The sequence below is a fragment of the Pteronotus mesoamericanus genome, unplaced genomic scaffold (assembly GCF_021234165.1).
Source record: "Pteronotus mesoamericanus isolate MK-2021 breed Mesoamerican mustached bat unplaced genomic scaffold, CSHL_Meso_final contig_502, whole genome shotgun sequence".
Classification (NCBI taxonomy): Eukaryota; Metazoa; Chordata; class Mammalia; order Chiroptera; family Mormoopidae; genus Pteronotus; species Pteronotus mesoamericanus.
In genome coordinates, this window is record NW_026555187.1 from 1,921,101 (window position 1) to 1,944,150 (window position 23,050).

Genomic DNA, 23,050 nt, shown 5'->3' on the forward strand with positions numbered 1-23,050 from the left:
CAACTTCGGAGCTGGCTCTGGAGGACAGCTTTCTTAGCAAAGCTGGGGATCAGAGTGGACCCAAGCCAAATGCCTTGGATTTGACCCTGAAACTTGCCTATAACTAAAAGCTTGGTTGTCCTTCTCAGTGTGTGGAGAAGGCAAGGCGTGGGTCACCTGGGACCTCTTCCTGGAAAGTCCACCCACTCATTAGGGACCATTAAGTGCCAAATGACTCAGCTGTCACGTTGTCCTCATGGTCCACACAGGGCCTGCCCACGGTCCTCTGGTTGTCTAGGCATAAGGCCTCAGGGTCTGGGCTGGCCTCAAAGGACAGGAGTTCAGTGTTAGGTGACTCCGAGGCCTCCTGAGCCAACATTCTCTCTCCCTCCTCTTCCTCCTCCTCCTCCTCTTCTGCCTCCTCCAGAGTCAGCTCAAACTGGAATCTGTCATGGCCGCCCTGCCCGGGGCTGGCGGGGTCCACGGGGCTGCGGGGGATCTTGCTCTGGTACCACTCGCGGTTGTCCTCCAGCGTGTCCAGCAGGTCCTGTGCATCTGGATGTACCAGGTCAGCCCACGTCTCCCACAGCGGGTGGGCGATGTAGTCAATGAAACCCACCTGTGGGGTGATAGCGGCTTGTGGGGGAAGAAGCAGCTAGGCTGTGAGTCACTGTGGAACCTACACCCAGTCCAGCCTCAGGCCTTTGCCTAGGTTGCTCTCTCTCCCTGGAATGTCATTTTCCAACTCCTACTCATTCTTCAAACCTCTCTTCAAACAACCTCTCCTTTAGGAAGCCCCCCTTGCCCCTCTGGGCTGCCCCAACCTCTAAGTCTTTCCTTCCACCCTAGCCCTAACCCCTCAGGGATGGGTGCGTATGTTCCCTCAGACTAAGAGCCCCTCCAGGTTCCCTACACCCATACCACTCAGAACAGACATTTTCAAATCCACAAGTGCAGATCCCTCTCCCTGCAGCCCAAAGAGAACGCGCGCCAGCCTGATTCCACACAACCCAGGGCAGACCAGGCCCTTAGGCCGCACGCCCTCATTGACCAGCTGGGGTCAAGCCAGAACTCATAGGGTGGGCTCAGCCATTCTTTTTCCTCCCCCATGCCAAGTGCCTGCCAGATGGACCCAGTTGCCCTCCGACCTGGGACTTCTCCACCGAGGCCGTGTGCTTGTCACACATGGGGCTGATGTCCAGGCCTGCCTCTCGCTCACGGTCTCCCTGCTGGAAGAACTCAGCCATGATGCGGTCTGTCCACTGGCGGTACAGGGGCAGCGGCTTAGTGGGGTTGCTGAGGTCAGCGCAGTGCACCAGGTTCTGCAAGACCTGCGGAGATCGAGGCTTGGGAGAACTCGGGCCAGGCCACCGCCAGGCCTGGTTAATCCCCACCGCCAGGCTGGTGCCATGGATGCATCCCTGTTACGGGTGAGGAAACTGAGGCCCAGGAGGGAAACGAGTGGCTAAGGTAGTCATGTGAGTCTTGGTGCCTCTGTTTTTTCAAGTTTGGCACGCAGTCGACACTTCATAAATGCAGCTAAACGAGAGGCATGGAAACGAAAGGCCCGGGGTCTGCCCAGCCACACACCTGGATACGGTCAGAGTAGTTGTCCAGCAGCAGGACTCCCAGGCTCGTCACCTTCTTGGTCTCCACCATGGTTTTGAGATCAGCCAGCAGGTTCATGTGTTTGGACATGTCGGTGGCCAGCACCTGGGGGCGGGGGTGGGGGAGAATGACAGGTATGAAGATTGCTCCCACCCCACTCCTTACTCCCAGACATCATACCCACTTGGACTCTCGGCCCTCTGAGCTTCAGCACCCTCACCTGCACAATGGGGGACTGTAATGATATTGGCTGCAAACCTAGGTCACAAGAGGAACTGAATCAATGGTCCTATCTATGAGCTCGTTGGGCTCATGGGGTGCATCCCACATGTTAAACATTAAGTATGGGGGCTGAGGTGAGAGGTGTCTAAGGGCAGCAGTGAGGCCCAGCCCAGGACATGGCCTGTGCAAAGGCCCTGGGGCTGGATGAGCTGAGGAACACAGAGGAAGCAGTTACGGCCGGAGCAAGTGAGGTTGACAGGTGCAGAGAGGGCCTCAGGGAGGACTGGGGGGGGGGCTTCTCCAAAGGGCCATGGGAGCCACGGGTTAACTTGAAGCTGGAAGGGACCTGACTTAGAGCTCTCCAAATCTCCCTGTGACCACAGCGTGCCTGAGAGGGCTGTTTTCAGCAACTGGAGGGAAGTTCAGCCTCAAATACAGCTGTTTAAAAATCAACTTTCCTGGACCCATGTGCACCCAGCCCTGGAGTAACCTGCCCCCAGCCTGTGGGCTTCTCTGAGAATCAGACAAAAGTTTCAAGACTTCTTCCCAAACCTCCACCGAATGATGCCTACCACCCACTGCCTCACTCTGTCTCCCCAAGTTTTAGTTTCTCTTCCCTGGGAGCCTTGGTTTCCTCTGAGACCTCCCCATGTGCAATCCCCTCTGCTGGGAACACCCTTCCCAGCCCCCACCCTGCGCACCCTGCAGGCCCCAGCTTCAGTGCTCCTTCCCGGGGAAGCCCTCCCTGACCTTGAGCATCCCCCCCAACACAGCTGTCTGCAGGCCATCCATCACAGCTCTGCTTAGGAGTCCCCCTTACGGTCCCCACACACGTGTCCATCTCCCCCACAAACCGGAATCTCCGAAAGGCCAGAACTGCCTCCGGTCATCGTACAGTGCAAGCAACAATAGGTGCTCAATAAATGCTTGTAAAATGAACAAATGAGGCATAAGACCCCAACACTTACTGGTCTTTCCAATCTGGAAAATATCAAAAGGCAGACTAAAAGTTCAGAAAAAGGTGCACCAGAAACCCCAAAAGCTCAGTTTCCACATTGCTTGTGTGTGAACTGCGGCCAGGACCAAGGGCCTGGTCACCCCGTCCCACGTCCCATCCATTTTATAGACCAGGAAGCTCAGGCTCAAAGCAGAGACATGCCCATGTTCAACTGCACCCCCAACCCGGTCAGTATCACCCACCCCATCCATCACTGTAGCCTCACCATGTCGATGACCATCCTGCGCAGACTCAGCCACTGCTTGGTGCTGAGGTTCTGGAAGATGTTGCAGTTCTCAGCCTGCAGCAGTTTGAAGCCCACAGCCAGGTGGTGGTTCTCCAGCACAGAGGTGTCATTGTACATAAGCGCAAGCTCCGAGTCTGTGGGGAAGGTGGAGAGCCTCGACATCTGCCGACCAACCAGCTTCACCAAAAGGCAGATCTGGTGAACACTTGGCAAACTCCTACTCATGCATTGAAGCACCAACTCTAATGCCCCCACCTCCAGGAAGCCTTCTACAACCCTGTCTCTTGCTGGTCATGCTCTGACTCCACAGGGTTGGGGGCATCTGTGCTCTGCTCTGCCTCCTCAAGACTGGAGTCTCCTTAAGGACTTGACATGGCAGCAGACAGTGTGTACTAAGTGCTGGTTGAACGAACAGCTGAGTCTGTATAATTAGACTCTGGGGTCCTCCAGTGAGAGAGCTCCACTCTTAACCTCAGTTCTTCTGGGACATATCCAAGAGGTACCCAATAATCGCTTATTGACTGAGTTTTTCAGATACCTAAAAGGACCCCAAACTTTAAAATCTCAATGGGCCTCTCAGGCTGGTGTGGCTCACTGGACTGAGTGCCAACCTGCGAATCAAAGGATTACCAGTTCGATTCCCAGTCAGGGCACATGCACGCCTGGGTTGCGGGCCAGGTCCCCAGTAGAGGGCACGTGAAAGGTAACCACACGTTGATGCTTCTCTCCCTCTCTCCCTCCCTTCTCCTCTGCCTAAAAATAAATAAATAAAATCTTAAAAACTAAAAAATAAAATAAAACCTCAGTGGGCCCTGATCAGCTCTGCCACGTTTGTTACTCTCTCATTTAATGAGTGTCTACTATGTACCTGAACCCGCTCTGAGTACCTGAGGTAGAGAAGATTGTCACAGCCATTTCACAAAGAGGAGGGTTAGTCTCAAAGCAGGGATGGGACCACCAGAGCTTGTATAATTGGCAGGTGGAGGCGGGGCACCTGACTCACTGGTGTTAATGAGAAACTGGTTGGAGACTCCAGGGTGGTCCACGTCATGGATGGCGCTTGCAAAGATGGCAGCCAGGACTTCCAGGTCTGTGAACACGGCCTGATCAGGCATGGGCAGAAGAGGTGAGGGGCGGGCTCTCTGCGCCCTGCACCCTTCGCCCTCCGCCCTGCGCCCACCCAGCCTGCTCGTAGGGCCATACCTCAAGGGCAGGCATGGCCAGCATCACATGTGCCGACTGGGCCACATCAGCGGCATGCAAGTTGTTGTGGTAGGCCACATCAGGGTGGTAGTGACCCTCCAGTGTCAGCAGGTAGGTGACAAGTGTGTTCTCTGGGATCTGGAAGGTCTTGAGCAGGTCCCGTTTCTGGTTCATCACAGGCCCCCAGTTAGGACTTCAGCCTCTGGGCGGCAGCACACTCTGTTCCTACGCCTTCTCTCCTTTTGAACGTCTAGCCATCTCTCAAAGGCTCCGCCTTCCAGGATGCCCTCAATATTGAACTCACTTGGTCTCTGTCCTTCCTCTCTGGTCTGTCCCTGACCCCCGCAGCAGTTCCCTCCAGACTGGGTCTCTTCAGGCCCGGGCCCCGGGCTGAGGCTTGCTGACAGTCCGCAATGAACTATGCAGCCTAGTGAGCTCCTCCTAGTCATCCCTCAATGGCCTGCTCAAATATCCCATTTAGGGGTGTTAGGGAGGAGTGTGTCCCTTGAGGTCTTAAAGTAGAAAGAGGTGAAAGAGACCCAGGGGGACTAGAATCCAAAGGCATGGGAGGTACCTGAAAGATGTTGAATATGATGGCTGTGAGGGGCCGGTTCCCGCTTAGCTCTGCCACCTTGAACACGTCAAGCCCCCACTTATTGGTATCTTCCAGTTCCTAAAACGTGGAGAACTGGAGCTTGACCCCAGCCCAACAACACCCTCCCGCAGGCCCCAGAGCTTGTATTGAGCCCCACTTGCCCAGTGTACTAATGGGCAAACTGAGGCTCAAGATGGACATCCAAACAGAACCAGGGCTCTAGCCCAGGTCTCAGCATTCTGGTTGGGAACCCACCTTGGCCAGTTGGCCCTCCTGGTCAGTCTGTACCCCCAAGCGTGGGATGGTGGCTGTGGAGACGTTGGCACTGGAGGGGAGCTCATGCAGGCCGCTGATCTGGGACATTGGCCTCGGGGGCTCCATGAGGGTCCCCCTGGGTAACTCCACCTCGGTCTGCTGGTCTGGGGGGAGGGCAGGGTGGGACTCAGAGAGAAGCCGATTCACCGGCAAGGGTAGTCCTGCCTAGCCTCAGGCCCAGGCTTTGCTAGGCCTCAGGGTAACCTATTTTCTTCTCACCGGAATCAGAGTAAGCTCAGAGCGAAGTCCCCGTATGGCCTATAGCTGCCCCCCTTCATGGCTGACCTCAGTAGCCCCTTATGATGGACATGGCCCCTGAGAACCTGGGGTTCAGTGTTTGTCCCCAAACAACCCCGTGTCCTTTCTGGTTTCCTCCATCTCCTTCTTGGAAAACGCCTTAGAACCGTAGCTTTGATGTCCCCCGCCCCCTGGAATTTCCTCCTGCTCCCCACTCCGGTCCGTCTTCACCCAGGCACCTGGGGGTGTCTGTGGCTGGCTCCGTCTTCCACAGACTGAGGTCCGTAATAGAAGTCTTTCTTTCTTTTTTTTTTTTTCCTCCTTCCTACCTCTGCATGTTGCCCAGGCAGGGACCACCCACTGCAGCTCACCCAGGAAGGTCCGGGAGATGTACTCCGACACCTGGGTCCCGGAGCGGCTGGTTTCGGACAAGTGAGTCAACTCCCGGTTCAGCATCCGCTTGAACTGCAGGGGAAGGTGAGGACAGTGATGAGGTGGCACTGTGGGTGGAGGCAAGTGACCTCAGCTCTCCGGCCCACCTCACCTTGTTGGAGGCCATCTCCCCGACCGAGTGCCGGGTCTGCAATGTCTCCAGCTGATCCAGACACCAGTCCAGCTCGTCCAGTGTCTCCAAAGCCAGCTTCTGCCCACTGTCCTCTGGGGGCTGAGCCGTCAGGGGCCTGCTCCCCCCCCCCGACTCGAGGACCCCACACCCTTTATGCCTGCATCTCTACATCTGGAGCCTAGAGCCCTTCCCAGTGGGGCCACTCAGGACCCCAGGATTTGAGTTGCAGATATGTCCCCAAGTGGCCGTATGACTATGGGCAGGTCTCTGCCCCTCTCCGGCCTCAGCCTCCCCATCTGTAATATGGGTATGGTAGACTCCATCCCGGAGGGTGTTTTGGGGGGGTTCCAATGAGCACAGCCTAAAGGGCCATGGACTGGGGAGGTCACCAAGGAGAAGGAATCGACAGTGGTCCCACAGGGGAAGAGGGGTAGGAGCAGGAGCATTACCTGTAGGTGGAGGGGGCTGACTGCCAGGTGGGGGGTTTCCGACGGACGCCTGCCTGCAGTGCAGTCCACTCAGGGGTGGCTTTGCCTCACCCATGACCCCACCCCCACCCAACCCACCTTATCTGCCGGCCCCTGGCCCCGGCCCCTCTCCCCACCACCCTGCCCCGCCCTGCCCCACCGCCTGTGTACTTGGCTGCTCTGAGGCCTTGCAGGTGGGCCAGCGCGGCAACATTTCTCCGAACTGTCCGCAGGCTGGCCAGGACCTGTCGGGAGGGCGATGGTCAGCATCGGAAATGGAGAGGGTCGACTTAGCCTGCGTGGCTTCTGCAGGGAGGAGGGAGGAGTGGGCACCCACCTGGGCAAAGGGCGTCACAATCATGTCTTCTCCATGTCTGTGGGGAGATGGGACATCAGGAGGAGAGGCCGGGGAGAACCCCTGCGCATCCCCGTCTTCCAGCCTGTGCCTGCACTCAGGCCAGCCCGTCTTTCCGTCCACTCCTCCTGCCCGTGCCCTCTTAGTCCCGGGCTCCCCTTACCCGGCTCTTCCCTGAAAGCCTCCGCAGCCTCTCCAGCCATTCCCTCACTTTATGGGGAAACTGAGTCCCAGGAGCAGCAGGGATCTTGGTGGCAAGATGATATCATCTCCCTTTTTATTATGGCTACCAAGAAGCTCAAATCACGGTGTTTGTTCAGTTGCTACTAATTGCCCTTAATGTTTCTGGATTTCCACCCAACCTCAGCCTAAATTCAAGCACAGGTCACCAGATATCATTCTAGGCAAGTTCAGCTGAGTAAGTGGCTGTTCGGCAAACTCCTACTTAAACTTCAAAGCCCTGCTCGAATGGCCACTTGAAGGTGGTATGCTGAATGGAGGAATAAAAGAAGGAGGAAGAGGCAAGGAGGTGTCATCCCACTAGCCTCAGACTCACAGGTCACTGGCCACAGAGGAGTTCCGGGACATGGCCTTAGGCGAGAGTTCGTAGTCACTGTCGGACCGGTACAGGAAGGACTCGCGCCGCTGGCTGTGTTGGGCAGAGGCCTGGACGACCTGGCCAAGGCCAGGCCCCACCTGGGTGTCCAGGGCGCTTCTCCCACAGGAGAGAGCATTTTCCAGGTCAAAGCTGGAAGCAGAGGAGGCGTGGTCAGGGCAGAGGGCCCTGTGATGGCTCGAACCTGTTCTTTCACGTCCTCCCTGGAGCCTAACCGTGGGCCACGAAGGAGTACCCTACAGTTTGTCCACCTGCCTCAGTCACCCCTACTCAGGGACCCCGCACCCCTCATGCCTTGGCCTCCACGTCTGTACCCAGAGTCTTCTCACTGGGACGAATCTGGGCTCCAGGGCTGAGTCTCAGATCTGTTCCCAAATGTCTGTGTGATCCCCGGTAGGCCTCATCCTTTCTCTGGACATCAACCACCCTGTCTATCATACAGGCTGGTCGAGTTTTCTCTGAGGGCGCTTTCAGGGAGTTATAACTGAGCACCTGAGGACGACAACTGGGCATCCATATTACTAAGGAGGCAACTGAGGTCCGGGTCGCATGGTAAGTTCACCGGGACTGGAAAAGACTTTCTGGGCTCTCCCCTCTTCAGAGGCTTGGGTCCTGCCTAGATCCCGCCAGTTCCGAGGTTCCCCCCAGTCAGGAGAGGCCCCGTCCCCAGTCAGCTTTGGCCACGCCTTGGATCACCTGTTCCCCCGCCCCCACCCCGTCGACCACGCCCCAAGAGCATCTGCTCCCCTGCTTCATTTTCGCCCGGTGCTCTGCCGGTTCTCATCCACCTTCTGGCTTATGCAGGGCTGTGCTCTCTTCCTGGAGCACCAGCCTCCCCGTAACATCTCCTGCTCGAGCCTTCTCCAATTCCTCCCTCCCAGTTCTCTCAGCCCTGTCCGTCCCTCCCACCACACTCTGACTGGGTAACGGGGAATCTGTGCTCATCCCCCTTGGGGTCAGAGAAAGAGTGGGAGGGGATGTGGTCAAGAACAGAGGTTCTGGAGGCGGAGTTAGCAACCGGGAAGAGGGGCTGCCTGTGGGTCGCGGGCTTTGAGAGCGAGCGGGCGGGAAACAGGGAAACACCGGGGACCTCCCACGACTTGGGACTTCTCGCCAAGGGCCAGTGTCCACCTGATCCCCCACCAAGTCACATATCCGGGATTCGGCAGGATTCTGTCCGTTTCAGCTGGATTCGGGGCGGCTCGGTCAAGCAGGGTCAGGTTTGACTAAGTTCTACTGGGCCTGATCCAGCCGACTTGGGTCCAGTGGGTTCCTTCTGATTTGGCTACGTGCGACCGCGCTCGGGTAGGTTCGGACGCTTTCGGGTCATTCGCCTGTGTTCGGCCTCACTCGGGTAAATTCGGGAGTGCTTGGCTTGTTCCGCCTCTCTCCGCCTGCTCGGCGCTAGCCGCGGGGAGAAGCCACTAGGACGCGTGCGTCCGAGCTCCTCCTTCGAGACGTCACGGAGACGGCTGGGGCTTCTAAACCCCAACCTGAGTAGCGAAGGGAGCGGGGGCGGGCGGAGGGACACTCTTAGAAGGACTAGTGGCTGATACACTAACCCGCCCTCCGAGGAGGAGGCCTAGGAGTGGCGAACCCTGCCCTCCTCACCTCTCCACACAGGTTCTGGGAAAGGGCACCCATGGATACCTAGGAAAACTGAAGCTGGGGGAGGCCAGTAGGGTGCTGGGTTCGAATTCAATGAGCCGGCGCGCAGGATTAAGGGTTGGCCGCAGCTGGGGGAGCTGTTTTTCTTTCGCTCTAAATTTAGCTGGGAGCGGCAGGGTCAGGGTGTGGTTCCATGACGTAGGCGGCCCGGAGCTAGGTCGCCCTGACTGTGGAAACCGCACGTCTCTCCTTGGGTTAGACAGGTAAACTGACGCACGGGGCTTCGGAGGGACCCGTCATCCTCTAGCCTCACCTTCTGGGACCCGAGGGCGCTCCCTCAACGCCCCTCGGCTCTCCAGAGCCCTGGGCAGAGACCACCCTTAACAGGCGTCTGGTGGGTGCCCTGGGGACCCTCTCCCCAACCTGGAACCCCCTCCCGGGTCGTCATGACGCCATCAGGGACCATGGCCACGACTGCACTCACCACCCCCCAGCTGTCACTGGCCATATGAGTTTGGAGAAGGGACCTCCAGTCTCTGAGCCGCCAGGTGCCAAATTATCAAAGGAGTGTGAATGCAGCCCAAACCGGGCTCAAGGTGCCAAAGGCAGTCGGCGCCCACAAGCTACATTTCCGACTCTAACCTCGCCCTCACACCCCACGAATTCACAGTCGCTTCCTGAAGGGCCAGGATTCGAACCCAGAGAGGTCACCACCAATCCTTGGAGGACTCGACGGAGCTGAGCTGCGCGGACCCGCTCTCAGCCTGGGACGCGCAACTCCTCTCTTGCTAGGGATGCCCTGCCTCCAAGGCCTCCACAAAATTCGATCTTCCTCCGAGGACACCGAGGGTTCCGTGTGAAGCCCCCAGACCATCTCGTCGCTGGCGCCGGGAGGGATGGAGGGGAGCAGACCAAGGGGAAGAGCGACCCTCGCTTCTCCCCTCACTCCCGAGACACTCAGGCCACCTGCCCGGGCGGGGAGGGTCAGGAGGAGACGTGAGCCTAAGCCCATTCTGCTCTGGGCTGCACAGCTCGAAAGGAACAGCCGGCTGGTCCCCCCCCACTCCACCCCCGCTAGCTCCATCCCCGGCAGCGGGTGGAGGGGCGCAGAGATAGGACGGGAGGAGACAGACACCGAGAAAGGGCGGGAGGGGCAGAGCATCCATGCCCTGACCCCTGACCCGGCCCCAGCTGTCCCTAATTGTGTCCTTCCCACCTCCAGCCTGGCGGTTCCGGTGACCCCTCCAGCCCTCCTCTCGCCTCACCACAGCGGATGGGCCACGGTGAAGCGCCGCTGCAGGCGGATGCTCTGGTTCACCAGGAGCTTCCTGAAGAGCCCTGGGGAGCCGCGTGGGGAGTCCCGGGGAGAGCCAGGCCCAGAGGCCGAGGGAGGCGCGGGGGTACCCTGCATCTCCGCGACAGCTTGGAGGCAGGACGGATGCCGGGCCGCGGAACCTTTTCTGGACAGCTGCGGGGGCGGGGCCGGCGGGGAGGGGGCAGAAGGAGCACTGCCCCGCCTCACCGCTGGACCGTTTGGGGAAGCCCCTACCGGGACAAACGAGGAAACTGAGGCGCGGAGCTGGGCACCACTCTCTGCCCTCCCTTTTGTGGGGTGGCTCCGCGGGGGCCCAAAACCCAGATCTTGCGCCGCTTTCCTCTGCCAACATGTCTCGCGTTAGCACAGCTCTCTGGACTAACTTAGCTGAAAAAAGTGAGATGCAGAAGTCAGAAAGGGAAGCACCCTCCTTCTGGGCAGAGCTCCGGATGCCGGAGTTTGCCAAGGGGCTGCCCAGATCCCACACAGTGCAAATTCCACTTGTCCGTTTTCCAGATGGAGAAACTAAGGCCTGGAACCACCAAGGGGCTGCCCAGAATCAACAAACCCTTACTCCTTTGCCGGGTGAGGAAACTGAGGCATGGAGAGGGGCAGTAACAGACAAAAAGTTTCCTGACAGGGCAGAGGGGCTCACAACCGGCTCCTCCTCTCGCAGCCCTCCTCCACAAGTCCCCGCGTGACCCCCACCTGCTCTGACATACCCCAGGCCCTGTCTCTGGATCCTTTCCCCTCTCTTGCTGTCTCCACTGGACAAACATCCGCACTCCGTTCCAGCCAGATCTTCTGCTCTGTGAAGCATCAGTTGCCTTTCCCCCACCCCTCTACCCCCACCCCAGGAAAGACCCAGGGGCCCTGGAATGGGAGCCCTCACCTTCGGTGTCTGGGCGAGTTCGGGGGCCTATACCAGGTGTTCTACCCTCGGAATGCTGGGGTCAGTAGCCCTGCCCTGTCCTGCAGGAAAGGAAACCAAGTCTCAGGGCATGTCACACTCGGAGGCGGGTCTCCGAATGCCCACATCACAGGCAAGGCCCCTGAGGTCCAGGGAGGCTGGGCCTCTCAGGTGAGACCACCCAGAAACTCTGAGCCCAGCTGTGCTCCTGCTGTTGGTTGTCACTTCCCTGGTGCCTAGGCCTTGCCCGGGGTGGGGGCACTGTGTCAGTTGTGGGGCACCGACACTTCTGGTGCACCCCTAGGGAAACATGTAGTTCAGCTTCAGGCCATCAGGGCTTCAATGGGGGAGCCTGAGGCACCACAGTGAGGAGACCCCGACTTTCTCCTGACCCCCTAACCACATTATTGTCCGCATTGTACCGATGAGAAAAATAGAGGTTCAGAGAGAGGTCATGTTGGGGCCCAGGAGGATGAGGAGTCTCAAGGGTCTGTCTGGGAACCTCCTCCTGCCCCCAAGGCCCTATGACCAGGCACCTGGTGGGAACCAGACTCGCTGTCCCCAAGACAAAAATACAATTTGTAGCTGCTGTGGTTGCACCTAATTATAGCCGGTCCCCAGGGGACAGAAGCAGCCAGGATCAGCCTGGTGGAGACACTGGGGCCAGGGTCTCTGTGAGGAGCCTTGGCACCACCCCAGCCCCATGGGAGGGGCTTGTAGTAGTCTTATGTCCCCAAGAAGAAACTGAGGCATGGGGGGATTCAGTCCCCCCCAAAACCAGAGGCATGAAATGGAGGTCAAGACTAAACACATCAATACAAACAGCACTTCCTACTTGCCTGACTGAGCCAAGGGCTGTGCACATAAAAAAGTCACTTCCTTTTCAGAGGAACTATCTAAAATGAGGGATAATATGCTCATCTTGGGGATGGGGAAACTGAGGCACAAAGAGGTGCATTCAGTTACCTGGGGTCAGACTGCCACAGCAGGCTACCCAGCCGGTGCCCTCTCCCACTTCATACTGAACTGGCTCCATCCTCTGTGAAGTTTTGGGGGCTTCTCTGACATTGCCATTTTATCAGTAGTTCAACATTAGTGTTTCATTAATAGATTTGACCTTAAATATTTTATTAACAGTTTTAACAGGAATGTGTTATTAATAACTTTTTAGATGGAGAAACTAAGCCGCAGAACAAAGACTCAGCATTGGAATCTGGCCTGCCTGACTGTGAGCGGCCCCAAACCACGCTGGATAAGGGGCAGACGCTGACAGATGGGTAGGCCCGAGGAGCCCCAGCCTGACTTTGTCCCTGTGTGCGGCATGACCTCAGGAGGATCCCAGCAGTCCCGGGTGCCCTTAGCACATCCGTGTCTCCATTCCTATTGAGCATCCCTGCTCTGGGCATGCACTTTTCTCTCCCGCCACCAGGAGGCCCCAAGGGGACAGGATGCTGTGTCCACTCTACAGACAAACTGGAGAGGAGAAATGTCTTAATGCCTTCCCCAAGTCCCCATAGAGAGTTTAGACGGAGAGGAGAGTGGGGACTGTGTCACGTGTGTAGATGCTCATATGAGTTTGATCTCCCTTTCCTCTGCTCCAGACCCTCTGTGGCTCCTCGTTGCCCTCTCATCTGAATCCACACCTCCCTGGAGGCCCTGTGATGCCAACCCCTGCTGGCTCTCCCCCCACCCCTGCCCTGTCCCTCTTGGCTCACTCTGCTCCAGCTTCTCCCCTCTCCTTGCTGTTCCTTGAACCAGCCAGGCTCATTCTCACCCCATGCCCTTGCCTGAACACTTTCCCCCGGCTTATTCTTCACCTTTCACATTATAGCTGGAGCATCACCCCCTCCAGGAAGTCCTCCCTGACCAGCTGGGTAAATATTCTCAAAGCAGCCTCCTCTCACAGGTACAATTTCACATTTACTATCATGGTTTCTGCTTTGCCCACCAACACCTTGAGGGTAGAACCAGGTCTGCCTTGCTCCCAGCTGTGCCCTGACACTTAGTAGGTTCTCAATAAGTGCTTGGGAAATGAATAGGGAGCTTTCCTTCCCACTTCCCAGCCACACTGACCTGTACTCAGCTCCTCATCTACCTGATCCTCTTGAGTTTGAGGCTTTGCACAAGACGTTCCATCTAATTGGCATACCCTTCCCTGCACTCCCTCTGGCTGATATCTCTTCATCCTTCAGGTTAAGCTTAGATGCCACCTCTTCCAAACAGTCCTTCTTCACACCCTAACCCCCAAAGCTGGGTCACAAGCCTTCTGTCTCCACGCACTATGAGTATCTCTCCACCATCAGCCTGTGATCACCTGCTTGCCTATAAGCTGTGTCCCCAGTGCAGGGCCTGGCACACAGTAGGTAGCTAATAAGTCTTTGCTGAACAAGATGCTAGGACCCTCCCAGATCCAAGGTGATCCACCTGAGGCAGTGGGGAGGAGAGCCACAGCGGGGACCAGGCCTCCACACAGAAAGTTCTTAACAAAATGCAGAAAGTACAGATGTGTGTTTGTATTTCACTGACACCCTCCACTTGCTGGGGAGCGCCCCGCAGATTGACCTTGAACCCACTTGGCTTTGAACCTAAGGGCTGAGCCCCTTCCCCCACATCAGCACATATATGCACAGACAGGGTGTGCCAGTGCACACTCACAGGGACACACTCCTTCCGGAACCTTTCAGAGCCACATGGGCTCCCCTCCTAAACGGGGCCAAACCCAGTCTCTGTTTGTTCTTTCTTGAAGATGGAAAATCATGAGTCACTGGGAGGCGGGGCAGGAGGAGCTGAGTGCCTGGGCGGGGAGCTGGGGGCAGGGGGCCGGCTGGGTCACCTGGGAACAACTCCAGCCCTTTTGGACCATGGATCCCAGCTGCTCCAGGCACCTCCCAGGGCTTCTAGAGGGCCAGGCTGGGAGGTTAGGCCAGGCTTGTTGATCAAGAAGCTAGTAGCCCCAGGAGGTCCATGGACAAAGGTGGGAGAAAATAAAGATCTAGAGGGAACAATGACCTCCGAGGTCACCAGCCCGACCTCAAGCCCAGGACTGTCGCTCCAGCCTGCTCTGGCTCCCCCTGCCGCCCACCGAGGGCCCAGGGCTCCTGGACCCTGTTCCTGGGCTCTCAGCCCCAGCCGCGCAACTGGAGACTCCCACCGCTGGCCCCCTCAAGGCCCCTGTTTCATCTGCTGTTTCTTTCCTCTCTCATTGTCCCACTCCTCTTGACACGAAACAGGAGGAGCAGCCCTTCCCGCTTCACCCCCCTTCTCCACCCCATCTTTTCTTAAGGGAAGAAACGTCCTGTACTCAGGCTCCCCAAGAGGCTTCCCCTCCTCCTTCCGGGGACAGGGGGCGGGGCGCTGGGGAAGGGGGTTGGTGGCGGGACTGGCCACAGCGGAAGCTCCTCCCCCAGGGCTGAGGACAGCCCAACCTGGCCCTCTCTGATGCTGGCGGTGGTCACAAACCCACAAACACCCGAGGACACTCCAGGGTCTGGAGGACGTCGACTGGGTTACAACAAGGACAGTCACGCCGGTCCACACACCCGAAAGGACCACAAGGGGAAAACACACAGGCAGACACACAACTGGTGGACATACAACCAAGCACATGCAGTCACCCCAGAGAGACGCAGCTGGCCGTGGACATGCACGCAGCAGGTCGGAGCACAGTCAGGGTCGCAATCGCTCAGACTCACGCATACACTTAGATGCAACCGCACCTGGCACACCGGGCGCACACACACCCATAAACAATCACGACACCACCACCTCCAGCTTCACCCCACGTAAAAACAGCTTTTTCATCTACAGCACCAGCCTCAGACAAAAGGTAGAGACGCCGGCCCCTGGAGAAGCAAGGACCCTCCCCCACTTTCACTCGACCCCTTGCACCCCTCCCCCACGCCTTGGGAGGGCCCTGCCCCCGCCCACCTACCGCCTGCGGAAGGAGGTGGGCCAGGAACGCCGTGACTTCTCGAGCCCCGGCCGCGGGCCCTGGTCCAGCTCGCTGTGGCCCGCGGACTTGTCCGGGTCCGAGTGGAATCGCTGCTGGATACGGATGGGGCGCCGCGGCTGCCGCCACAGGTGCTTCGGGAATCTGGCTAAGCCTTGGCGGCTGAGAGCGCGGTTCAGCTCGCTGCATGCCTCCGCCCCTTCTTGTACCCCCGGGGTCTCCATGCGCCAGAGGAGGGAAGCAGGGAAAAGAGGATTCGAGAGCTGTCCCTGAACGAGGAGTGTCAGTGTCTGCGCCCTGGTCCGGCCAGGGCGGGGGGTGGCGGTGACAGCGAGAAGCTGTCCGCGCCGGTGGCGGTGAGCAGTGAAGGTAGAAAAGCAGGGGCTCAAGGTGGGGCTGACACCGAGGAGCTGTCCGTGCCAAGTGGTGCTGAAGGATAGCGGGGGTGGGGGAGTGGAAAACTTGGGCGTGGGAGTTGGAGACAGGTGCTGGGGAGACCCCCAGCGCCGAGAATGGTCTGTCGTTTCCTCTAGTGCTGAACGAAAGAAGTCAAGACATGGGCTTGAAGTGGAGAAGACAGAAACCGTCCTCCCGGTTGCTGCCGAATGGAGAGCAGAGAGGCAGAGGCTTGGGAGACCCCTGCCGCCAAGGCACCGTCCCTTCTTTTGGTTGAATGGGAAGAAGGTAATAGATCCTGGGGTGGAAGAGACAGCGAGTTGCTGTCCTCCACCTGTCGGTGCTGAAGTCAGGGCAGGGACACAGGGGTTTCTGAGCACCTCCAGACTAGGGCGCCGTCCGCTCAGTTGGTGCTGAAAGCTGAACAGCGGCGGGTCCTCAACCCTCCCCAGTGACGACAGCAAGAAGGAGTCTGGAAGCAGAGTCAAGGGCTCTGGTCTTCAGAGGTAGGCACAAATGACCGTCTCTGCACCAAGCTCAGGAAGGTAGGCTTAGCAGTTCAGCCCCAGATGGGGTCTTTTTGGAGTCCTAAAGCCTTCCACCCACAGAGGGTAGGGATCCAGAAAGGACAGACAAACTTGCATGCCGGGGGTGGGCACACAGAAGCTGCCTCTGGCCAGGGGTGCCAACAGTGGGAATGGGTAGGGAAGGACACCCTTTTATAGCCACGCTAATGCCCAGACCCTCAGCAGAAATGTCAGGATCTCATCTGCCCTGTGACACACCATGGGCCCTGCCCCTCCCTTCCGCAGTTTTAGGAATTCAAAGCACTGCCCACCACGCATTCTAATCTCAGGGGTAATTTCCTGGGAAGTGGCAAAGGGAGGGTGAGAACATTTCCTGTCATGGTTAAAAGAAGCAGATGTAGACGGGAACGGGGCTGGGCAGTGTAGGCTTTTGGGCTGGGTAGTGTAGGCTTTTGGGCTGGGTGGGGTAGGGAGGCCTTTGAGGCCACTTGGTGCAGAAAATTTGAGAACAGGAGAGCCCTGATTTTTCACAGGGCCCAGAGGATATTCTAATAATATTTCCCGTGGAGACCCTACACTCTACCCTAGTTGTATATGCAGGTTGGAGAGATGGAAAAATGTTTGGGCCAGAGAACCAGACAGACAGAACTCCAGCCTCACTACTGCCATGTCTTGCTGGGCGATGAAAAGCAAATGACTCCTCTCTGTCCTTTACTTTCATGGCTCAGTCTCTGGCCTCCTCAGTCCCCTGGCCTCCAAAACTGACAGTGAGGGACAACTGGACCCACTCGTCGGGGGCACGTGTTCTGCGGCCAGCCAGCTGTTATTTCCCCTCCCCAAGCCTGTTTTCCCTTCTGGAAAATGGAGACAACGATGGTGTCCCCACAGCCTGGCATCATTGCAAGGATGGAAGTGTTGTCACATGTAAAGGGTCGAAGGCCAGGAGCTGTCCACACCAGTCCCCCCTCTCTCTTACCCTCTGCTGGTGTCCACCAGTGCGTGGTGTGAATGCTTCATAAATAACTCCCACGTCTGCCTACTTCTCTCCAGCCCGAGGCTCCCACCCTGGTTCAGGCACTACCATCTCCTTCCCCGAGCCATCTCCTCGCTGGGCTCCTGCCACTTCCACCCCTGCCCCTGACAGTTCCCCCCACAGCAGCCAGAGAGAATATTTTCAAATGCCCACTGTATCAATTCACTCTATTGAAGACCCACCCGTGCCTCCCCATTACATCCCATGAGGTCTTGTGTGGTCCAGCCCCCGCCCACCTCCCCAGGCTCCCCTCCCACCCTCCAGACACACTGATCTGCATGCGATTCCTCGTATACCTGATCCTCTTGAGTCTGAGGCTTTGCACAATCTGTTCCGCCTAATTGGTATACCCTCCCCAGCGTTCCTCCTCGCTGACTTCTCTACATCTTTTAAGCCACCACTTCATCTTTAAGTGCCATTTCTTTGAAGCGCCCTTTCTCACGCTCTACCCCCCAATGCTGGTCAGAAGCCTCCTCTGGGCTCCATGGCACCCTCATCTCTCCAGCTGGTATCTCACATCAGCCTGTGAGCATCTGCTTGCCCATGGCTGCGTCTCCAGTATGGGATCTGGCGCATAGTAGCTGCTTAATAAATGTTTTATGAACATGTTAAAAAAGGTCCAGCTAAACGAGGCATTTTCCTCTCCCCGGATTGGCTCCCTTGATCCCCATCTGCCTCCTCACCTGCCTGAAGCTGAACCATGGCTTGGCTCTGTCCCTCGAGCCCCAATGGTGAACACCACAGAGGCGCTGGGCTCAGTTTCTCCAGGGGGCCCGAGGCGGCTCGACAGCGGGGGCAGCAATGGGGTCCCTGAGAAGCGTCTCCAGATGACACCACTGCCAAGGGGACTCACAGGGCCTGAGCCAGAATCCACAGACTCTCGGACATGCTAGGGAGACAGTGACATGACATGAGTGAGTTTCCGGGGTACCTTCCTGGTTTCCCAGGGACCACGAGGCTCTGAGGTCCCTTCACCCAGACACCTGGACTGGCCCAGAGAACTGTATCTCAGTCCTACTTTTCTCCTGAGTTAATTTACTTCTCTGAGCCTCAGTTCCTCATCTTTGAAATGGGGAGATGGACTTCAATCTTGCAAAATGCAAATAGTGCCTGGCCCGCAGTAGGCATTATGGCAATATTTATTTTTCAATCAATTAATACAAAGTATATTCATTATTTATTACATGACATAATATATACTGATAGTTGTTATGCAAATAGGCAATTTAATGGTATGTCATTAATTATATTATTTACTAAAATATAAAAATAAAACATGCACCCTGACTGGTCTGGTTCAGTTGGTTGGGTGTCATTCCACAAATCCTAAAGTCACTGGTTTGATTCCTGGTCAGGGCACATGCCTGAGTTGCAGTCCAGGTCTCCAGTTGGGGGCGTGCAAGAGGCAACCGATCCATATTTCTCTCCCTCTTCCTCTCTCCCTTCCCCTCTCTCTAAAAAATAAAAATAAAAAATTTTTTATGGTGGAGCTAGGATTCTGCATACTGAACCTCAGTTCATGTCTTGAAGGAAGGACTGAAAAGGAGAAATTAAATGAAATGTTGTCTGCGAACATGCTCTTGAATAAACACTTGAGACTGAATTAATGAGTCGGGAATGAAAGCTCTCCAGCCCAACAGATCTGGAGTGGGTTTAGTTCATGATGCGCGCCCTAGGGCAAGTGTGCCTCAGTTTCCCCATTTGTGAAGGTGGGGATGAAAACGGTACCACTTTCCCTGTGCGGATAGGGGGCCGCACCACGCGTCACAGGCCGGGAACTGTCCGCGGTGCTGACCCCCGAGGACTGACACCTAAACTGGAATCCAGAGAACAGAGTGTGCTGGGGGTCAAAGACGTAAATGGGGACGCAGGAGAGGTGGAGCTCGAAAGAGCGGCCTTTTCCTGCTCTGCCCCTGAGCCTCACCAATGCGTCTGTCTCCGCCATCAGACTAAACATTCAGATTTGGAAGCCGAGGTCCAGACCACAGGGCTGATTAAGGCCAGAGCCGGGGCGGGGGAGGGGGAGAGCGGGGAAGAAGGTGAGAGGCGGGCCTATCAGTTCACACCTCAGAGCCCCTCCTGGGTGCAGAAAAACTGCCCGGCGCTTTCTCTCCTCTTGCTTCCCTGTCACAGAGGAGGATGTTGATGTTCAGAGAGAAGTGACCAACTGAGGGTCACACAGCTGGAGGCTGTTTAGCTCCCCACCCCCACCCCCACCCCTGGCTCTTTGTACAGATTTGATCTTTCTAGGACCCAGAGTCCCTGGCTGTTCCCCCTCCCCACACACACACACATTTAAGCACCAATGACTATTCCCACCCTCCCCCCTCCCCACTCCGGGCACCTGGATTGTGATGCAGAAATCTAAGTAATCAATATTTGGCCTCTCCCAGGAAGGGAGGCTCCCAGCAGCTGGGAGTGTGTTCGGGGAAAGTGGAGAGTAGGGTGTGGGTGGGCAGCAGGCCTCTCTCACGACAGGAAACCCAATGGTGTCAGCTGCTCGTTTTCTGCTTGGGGAAACTGAGCTCCAGATGGGAAAACCACTTGCCCACACTCATTCATTCATTTATTCAGCAAATATGAAAAATAATTCCTATAGTGCTAGAAAAAAATTAAGCCGTGTAAGGGCCTGAAGAGTGATGAGGGTGTAATATGACTCAGGTGTAGTTAGGGGCCTTTCTGAGGAGGTGACTTTGAGCTGAGCCTTGAAAGAGGAGAAGCTACCCAGGAGAGAGCTTGGGAGACAGCAGGCCAGGTGGAAGGAAGAGCACGTGCAAAGGCCCTGGGGTGGGAAAAGCTGGTGGGTTTGAGGAAGAGAAGGAGGTGGGAGTGGAGCAAGGAGTTGATGCAGGGCCTCAGGGGTGGGGTGAGGAACTGGGAATCGAATCCGGGAGTGGACTAAGAGCTTTTGAAGGATGTGATTTGCTTTATGCTTTTAAGAAGCCTCTTGTGTCTGCCTCAGGGAGTAGGGACTTTTAGGGGCAGGGCTGAGACTGGGCGGCCAATGGTGGAGCGTGGACCTGGGCAGGGCCTGTGAGTACCTTTGGGATGTTTTGGAGGCCGAGAGGTGGGGCACGCCTGCAGGATGCTCAAAGGTATTCAAGGGCTCCTGGCGTCCATAATGGGTCACTATCACCTTCCGGTTAACTAGTAATCACGGTTACCTGGGTAGGTAGGGCTACCATTATCCGGATGGGGAATATTTGGGGAAAAGCACCAATATCAGGGCCAATCCAGGTTTGGTGTGAGTGTCCTGTGACCACCCCCCCCCCGCCCCCGCTCCGGCCAAGGAGAGCCAGTGGAGGAAGCCAGATGTTTGCGGAGGGCCAGCTGCTTTGGGGGCGAAGCAGACAGGACAGGCCCTGAGGGGAGGAGTCGCCAGCCCCTGCAATGGGTTCAATAAGGAGGTGCTTCAGCAACTCCCAGGATCCAGCCTGTTGCCCCTCCCCCATCTAAAGGGGGGTGGGGTGGGGATGGGGTGTCTCAGAGCTGCAGGGGGAGAAGGGGAGGAGCCTCCTGGCCTCTCAGCTGCAGCATTCATCAACCTGCCACTCCAGACTAATTGCTTTCCTGGTTGAGAGGCTGGAGTGAGGACCAAGGGGGGGTGGGGGGGCAGCGGCGAAGAGGCGAGGAGGACTGCAGGGAACCCGGGTAGGGAAGGGCTTGGAAAGAGGCTGAGAAGCTGCCTTTTGGTTTGTCCATCCCCAAGACCCTGATATGTGCTGGCCCTGGCTGCAACCCCAAATCCTGCCTCTAAGACAAACCCTGAACCTGTCCCTTGCCTGCTCCAGTGGCTCCCTGCGACCCTAGAACAAAACTCACACCCCTCTCGGCAGTCCCTGCGGCCCCTTGTGTCCCGGTCCCTGCCCATCCCACCTCTGCCTCCGTCTTCTCTCCACCTCCCCTCACCCCACGTGCCCCAGCCTCACCAGCCTCCTTGTTGTGCCTGATCCCCACACCTGCCTCAGGGCCTTTGCAGGAGCTGCGCCCTCTGAGGAGAACATCCTTCCCCCAGCTCTCCCCATGGCTGGCGGCTGCTTCCATCCATTCTCCAGCTCAGCTGTCACCTCCTCAGAGCCCTTCCATCCCAGCCTTGGCAGCCCCACTTACACCCACCCTCCCCGCACTTCATTTCTTGCCTTCACCATCCGTCTCCCCAGCCCGTGAGCCTCTGTGCCCCGCGCCCCGGCACCAGGCCCCCCACACAGCAGGCGCTGCGTGTGGGAAGGGAGCGACGGATGCCGTAAGCTGGATGTTTGGGGGGAGTGCGAAGAGGCCCCGCAGTACAGAGGAGGGTGTGGCTCAGAGACAGGGCGTGGAGAAATGGGTCAACGTGTGCGGGAGCTTGCCTGCCGGCTCATCCTGAGCTCTCTCAAGCCACACAATTTTAGCTCATTTTTTCTTTACGCAGGAAAATAGTCTTGGAGAGGCCACCAGCCACTCAGGTGCCAGTGACCAGCCTGGGATTCAAATCCACCTCCTGCTGGATGAGCTCACTACCTAAGCCCTGCTCACTACCGTCTTTTTAAAAAAATCCTCACCCAAAGATACGCTTATTGATTTTAGAAAGAGAGGGAGAGAGAGAGAAACATTGATCAGTTTCCTCCTGCATGCGCTCCAAATGGGGACCGAACCCACAACTTTTTGGTGTAGGGGACAACCCAACTGACCGACCCGGCCAGGGCTCGCCACCGTCTTTTAACCCTGCTTTAGCTCCCCAGACGCCCTGATCCGTAGGTGTGGTCTTCCTCCCTTGGCCAGTCACAAATCCTGCTCCGGGACCTGAAGGGACCCTGCTTCTCCTGCCTGGCTGGTCCCTTGCTCCCAAAAGCAGTGGCTGCAGCCTTGGGCTGGACACCTGGACTGAGTCTCAGACTTCTAGTGGCTTCTCTGGGCCTTGGTTTCCCCACCTGTGAGTGAGTCTCCAGGCAGCTCTGGGTGTTTCCAAGTGGGGGGCACTGGGCACCCCTCCCCCATGGCCTGTATAAGGCCACCCCTACCACTCACCTCACTCAGCAGGAAGGAGAGCGCTGTTCTGCTGCGCCTCATGCCGCAGGCGTCGCTGAACCTGAGGAGATGAATGTGAAACCCCCCGGCCCCAGGAGTCCAGCCATGCCCCCCTAGACGGGGAGATCGCTCCCACACCCTGCACCCTCTCCTGGAGCCCACAGATGCTCAGCTGAGATAACCTGGCCCCAGCACAGGCGCCCGTGTTGGACACCCCACAGACCTCTGCAGGGACCCCCCTCTGGAAACAGCGGCTGGATGCCCGCACACTCCCCAGCCCCCTCCCTGCTCCCTGTTGGGGTCAGAAGCCAGGACCATCAGGTCCCTCAGAAAGAAGTCCCTTGGCCCTGAGGCCCATGAAGGAGACGTTCAGCTCCCAGGCCAGCTCTGACAGTTTGGAGACCCTAGCCTGCCACCCGAGAAGGCCCCAGACTCACACAAGCCCTGTGAGGCCCAGGCAGGCTTGGCGCTCACTGCCACTGCTGAGTCCTGTGACTGGCCGGGGAGCAGGGTAGGGGAGGACTGGACGTGCCCAAGAGGGCGGTCCAGGGTTCCCCCCAGCAGGTCCCCTTAACTGTCTGAGCGCCGGGCCCAGCCTGGACACACCTCCGTACCACCCTTAGGACTGAGTCAGGAGGCGGGGGGCTGAGTGACCAGGAGGACACAAGGATGTCATGAGGATGGTTGTAAGAGAGAAAGCGGCCAGGAGCGTGACCCAGTGGGTGCTATGGGGGACAGGGTAGGTGGGTGTTAAGTTTCATTGTTCCTGTGTTTGCTTATGAGAAAAGGAGGGAAATGGAAATGCTGAGAGCCAGCGAGAGAGAAACGGAGGGGGAGAGGGGCCAGAAAGGCAGAGAGACAAAGAGACAGTAAGAGAGAGAGAGGAAGGAGGGGAAAGA

At 57.4% G+C, this 23,050-nt stretch overlaps 1 protein-coding gene across 5 annotated transcripts; it reads right to left on the bottom strand.

Annotated features, from left to right (window-relative positions):
- Window positions 1-187: 187 nt before the first annotated feature.
- Window positions 188-22,193, bottom strand: PDE4C (phosphodiesterase 4C). Of its 5 annotated transcripts, XM_054578724.1 has the most exons (16): window positions 22,152-22,193; window positions 17,828-18,033; window positions 7,347-7,538; window positions 6,773-6,809; window positions 6,607-6,680; window positions 6,418-6,470; window positions 5,948-6,060; window positions 5,775-5,868; window positions 5,107-5,270; window positions 4,831-4,929; window positions 4,257-4,421; window positions 4,057-4,156; window positions 3,033-3,187; window positions 1,570-1,692; window positions 1,128-1,310; window positions 188-598 (listed from the first exon to the last, which is right to left on the bottom strand). In XM_054578724.1, the coding sequence occupies exons 1-16, from the start codon at window positions 22,191-22,193 to the stop codon at window positions 200-202; spliced, it is 2,199 nt and encodes a 732-aa protein (XP_054434699.1). In that variant the 3' UTR covers window positions 188-199. The 5 variants fall into 5 exon arrangements, with proteins under 5 accessions (XP_054434699.1, XP_054434700.1, XP_054434702.1 ...); XM_054578725.1 differs by lacking the exons at window positions 17,828-18,033; window positions 22,152-22,193 and adding an exon at window positions 15,171-15,412 and having other exon boundaries at window positions 5,948-6,083; window positions 6,461-6,466; XM_054578727.1 differs by lacking the exons at window positions 17,828-18,033; window positions 22,152-22,193 and adding an exon at window positions 10,283-10,439 and having other exon boundaries at window positions 5,948-6,083; window positions 6,461-6,466.
- Window positions 22,194-23,050: the final 857 nt, after the last annotated feature.

Coding starts and splice junctions, on each gene's coding strand:
- PDE4C (XM_054578724.1), bottom strand. CDS start 22,193: ATGAGGCGCAGCAGAACAGCGCTCTCCTTCCTGCTGAGTGAG. Junction 5,869..5,947: donor GGGAGATGGCCTCCAACAAG/GTGAGGTGGGCC, acceptor CTTCCCCTGCAG/TTCAAGCGGATGCTGAACCG. Junction 1,693..3,032: donor GCAGGATGGTCATCGACATG/GTGAGGCTACAG, acceptor CCCCGCCCCCAG/GTGCTGGCCACCGACATGTC.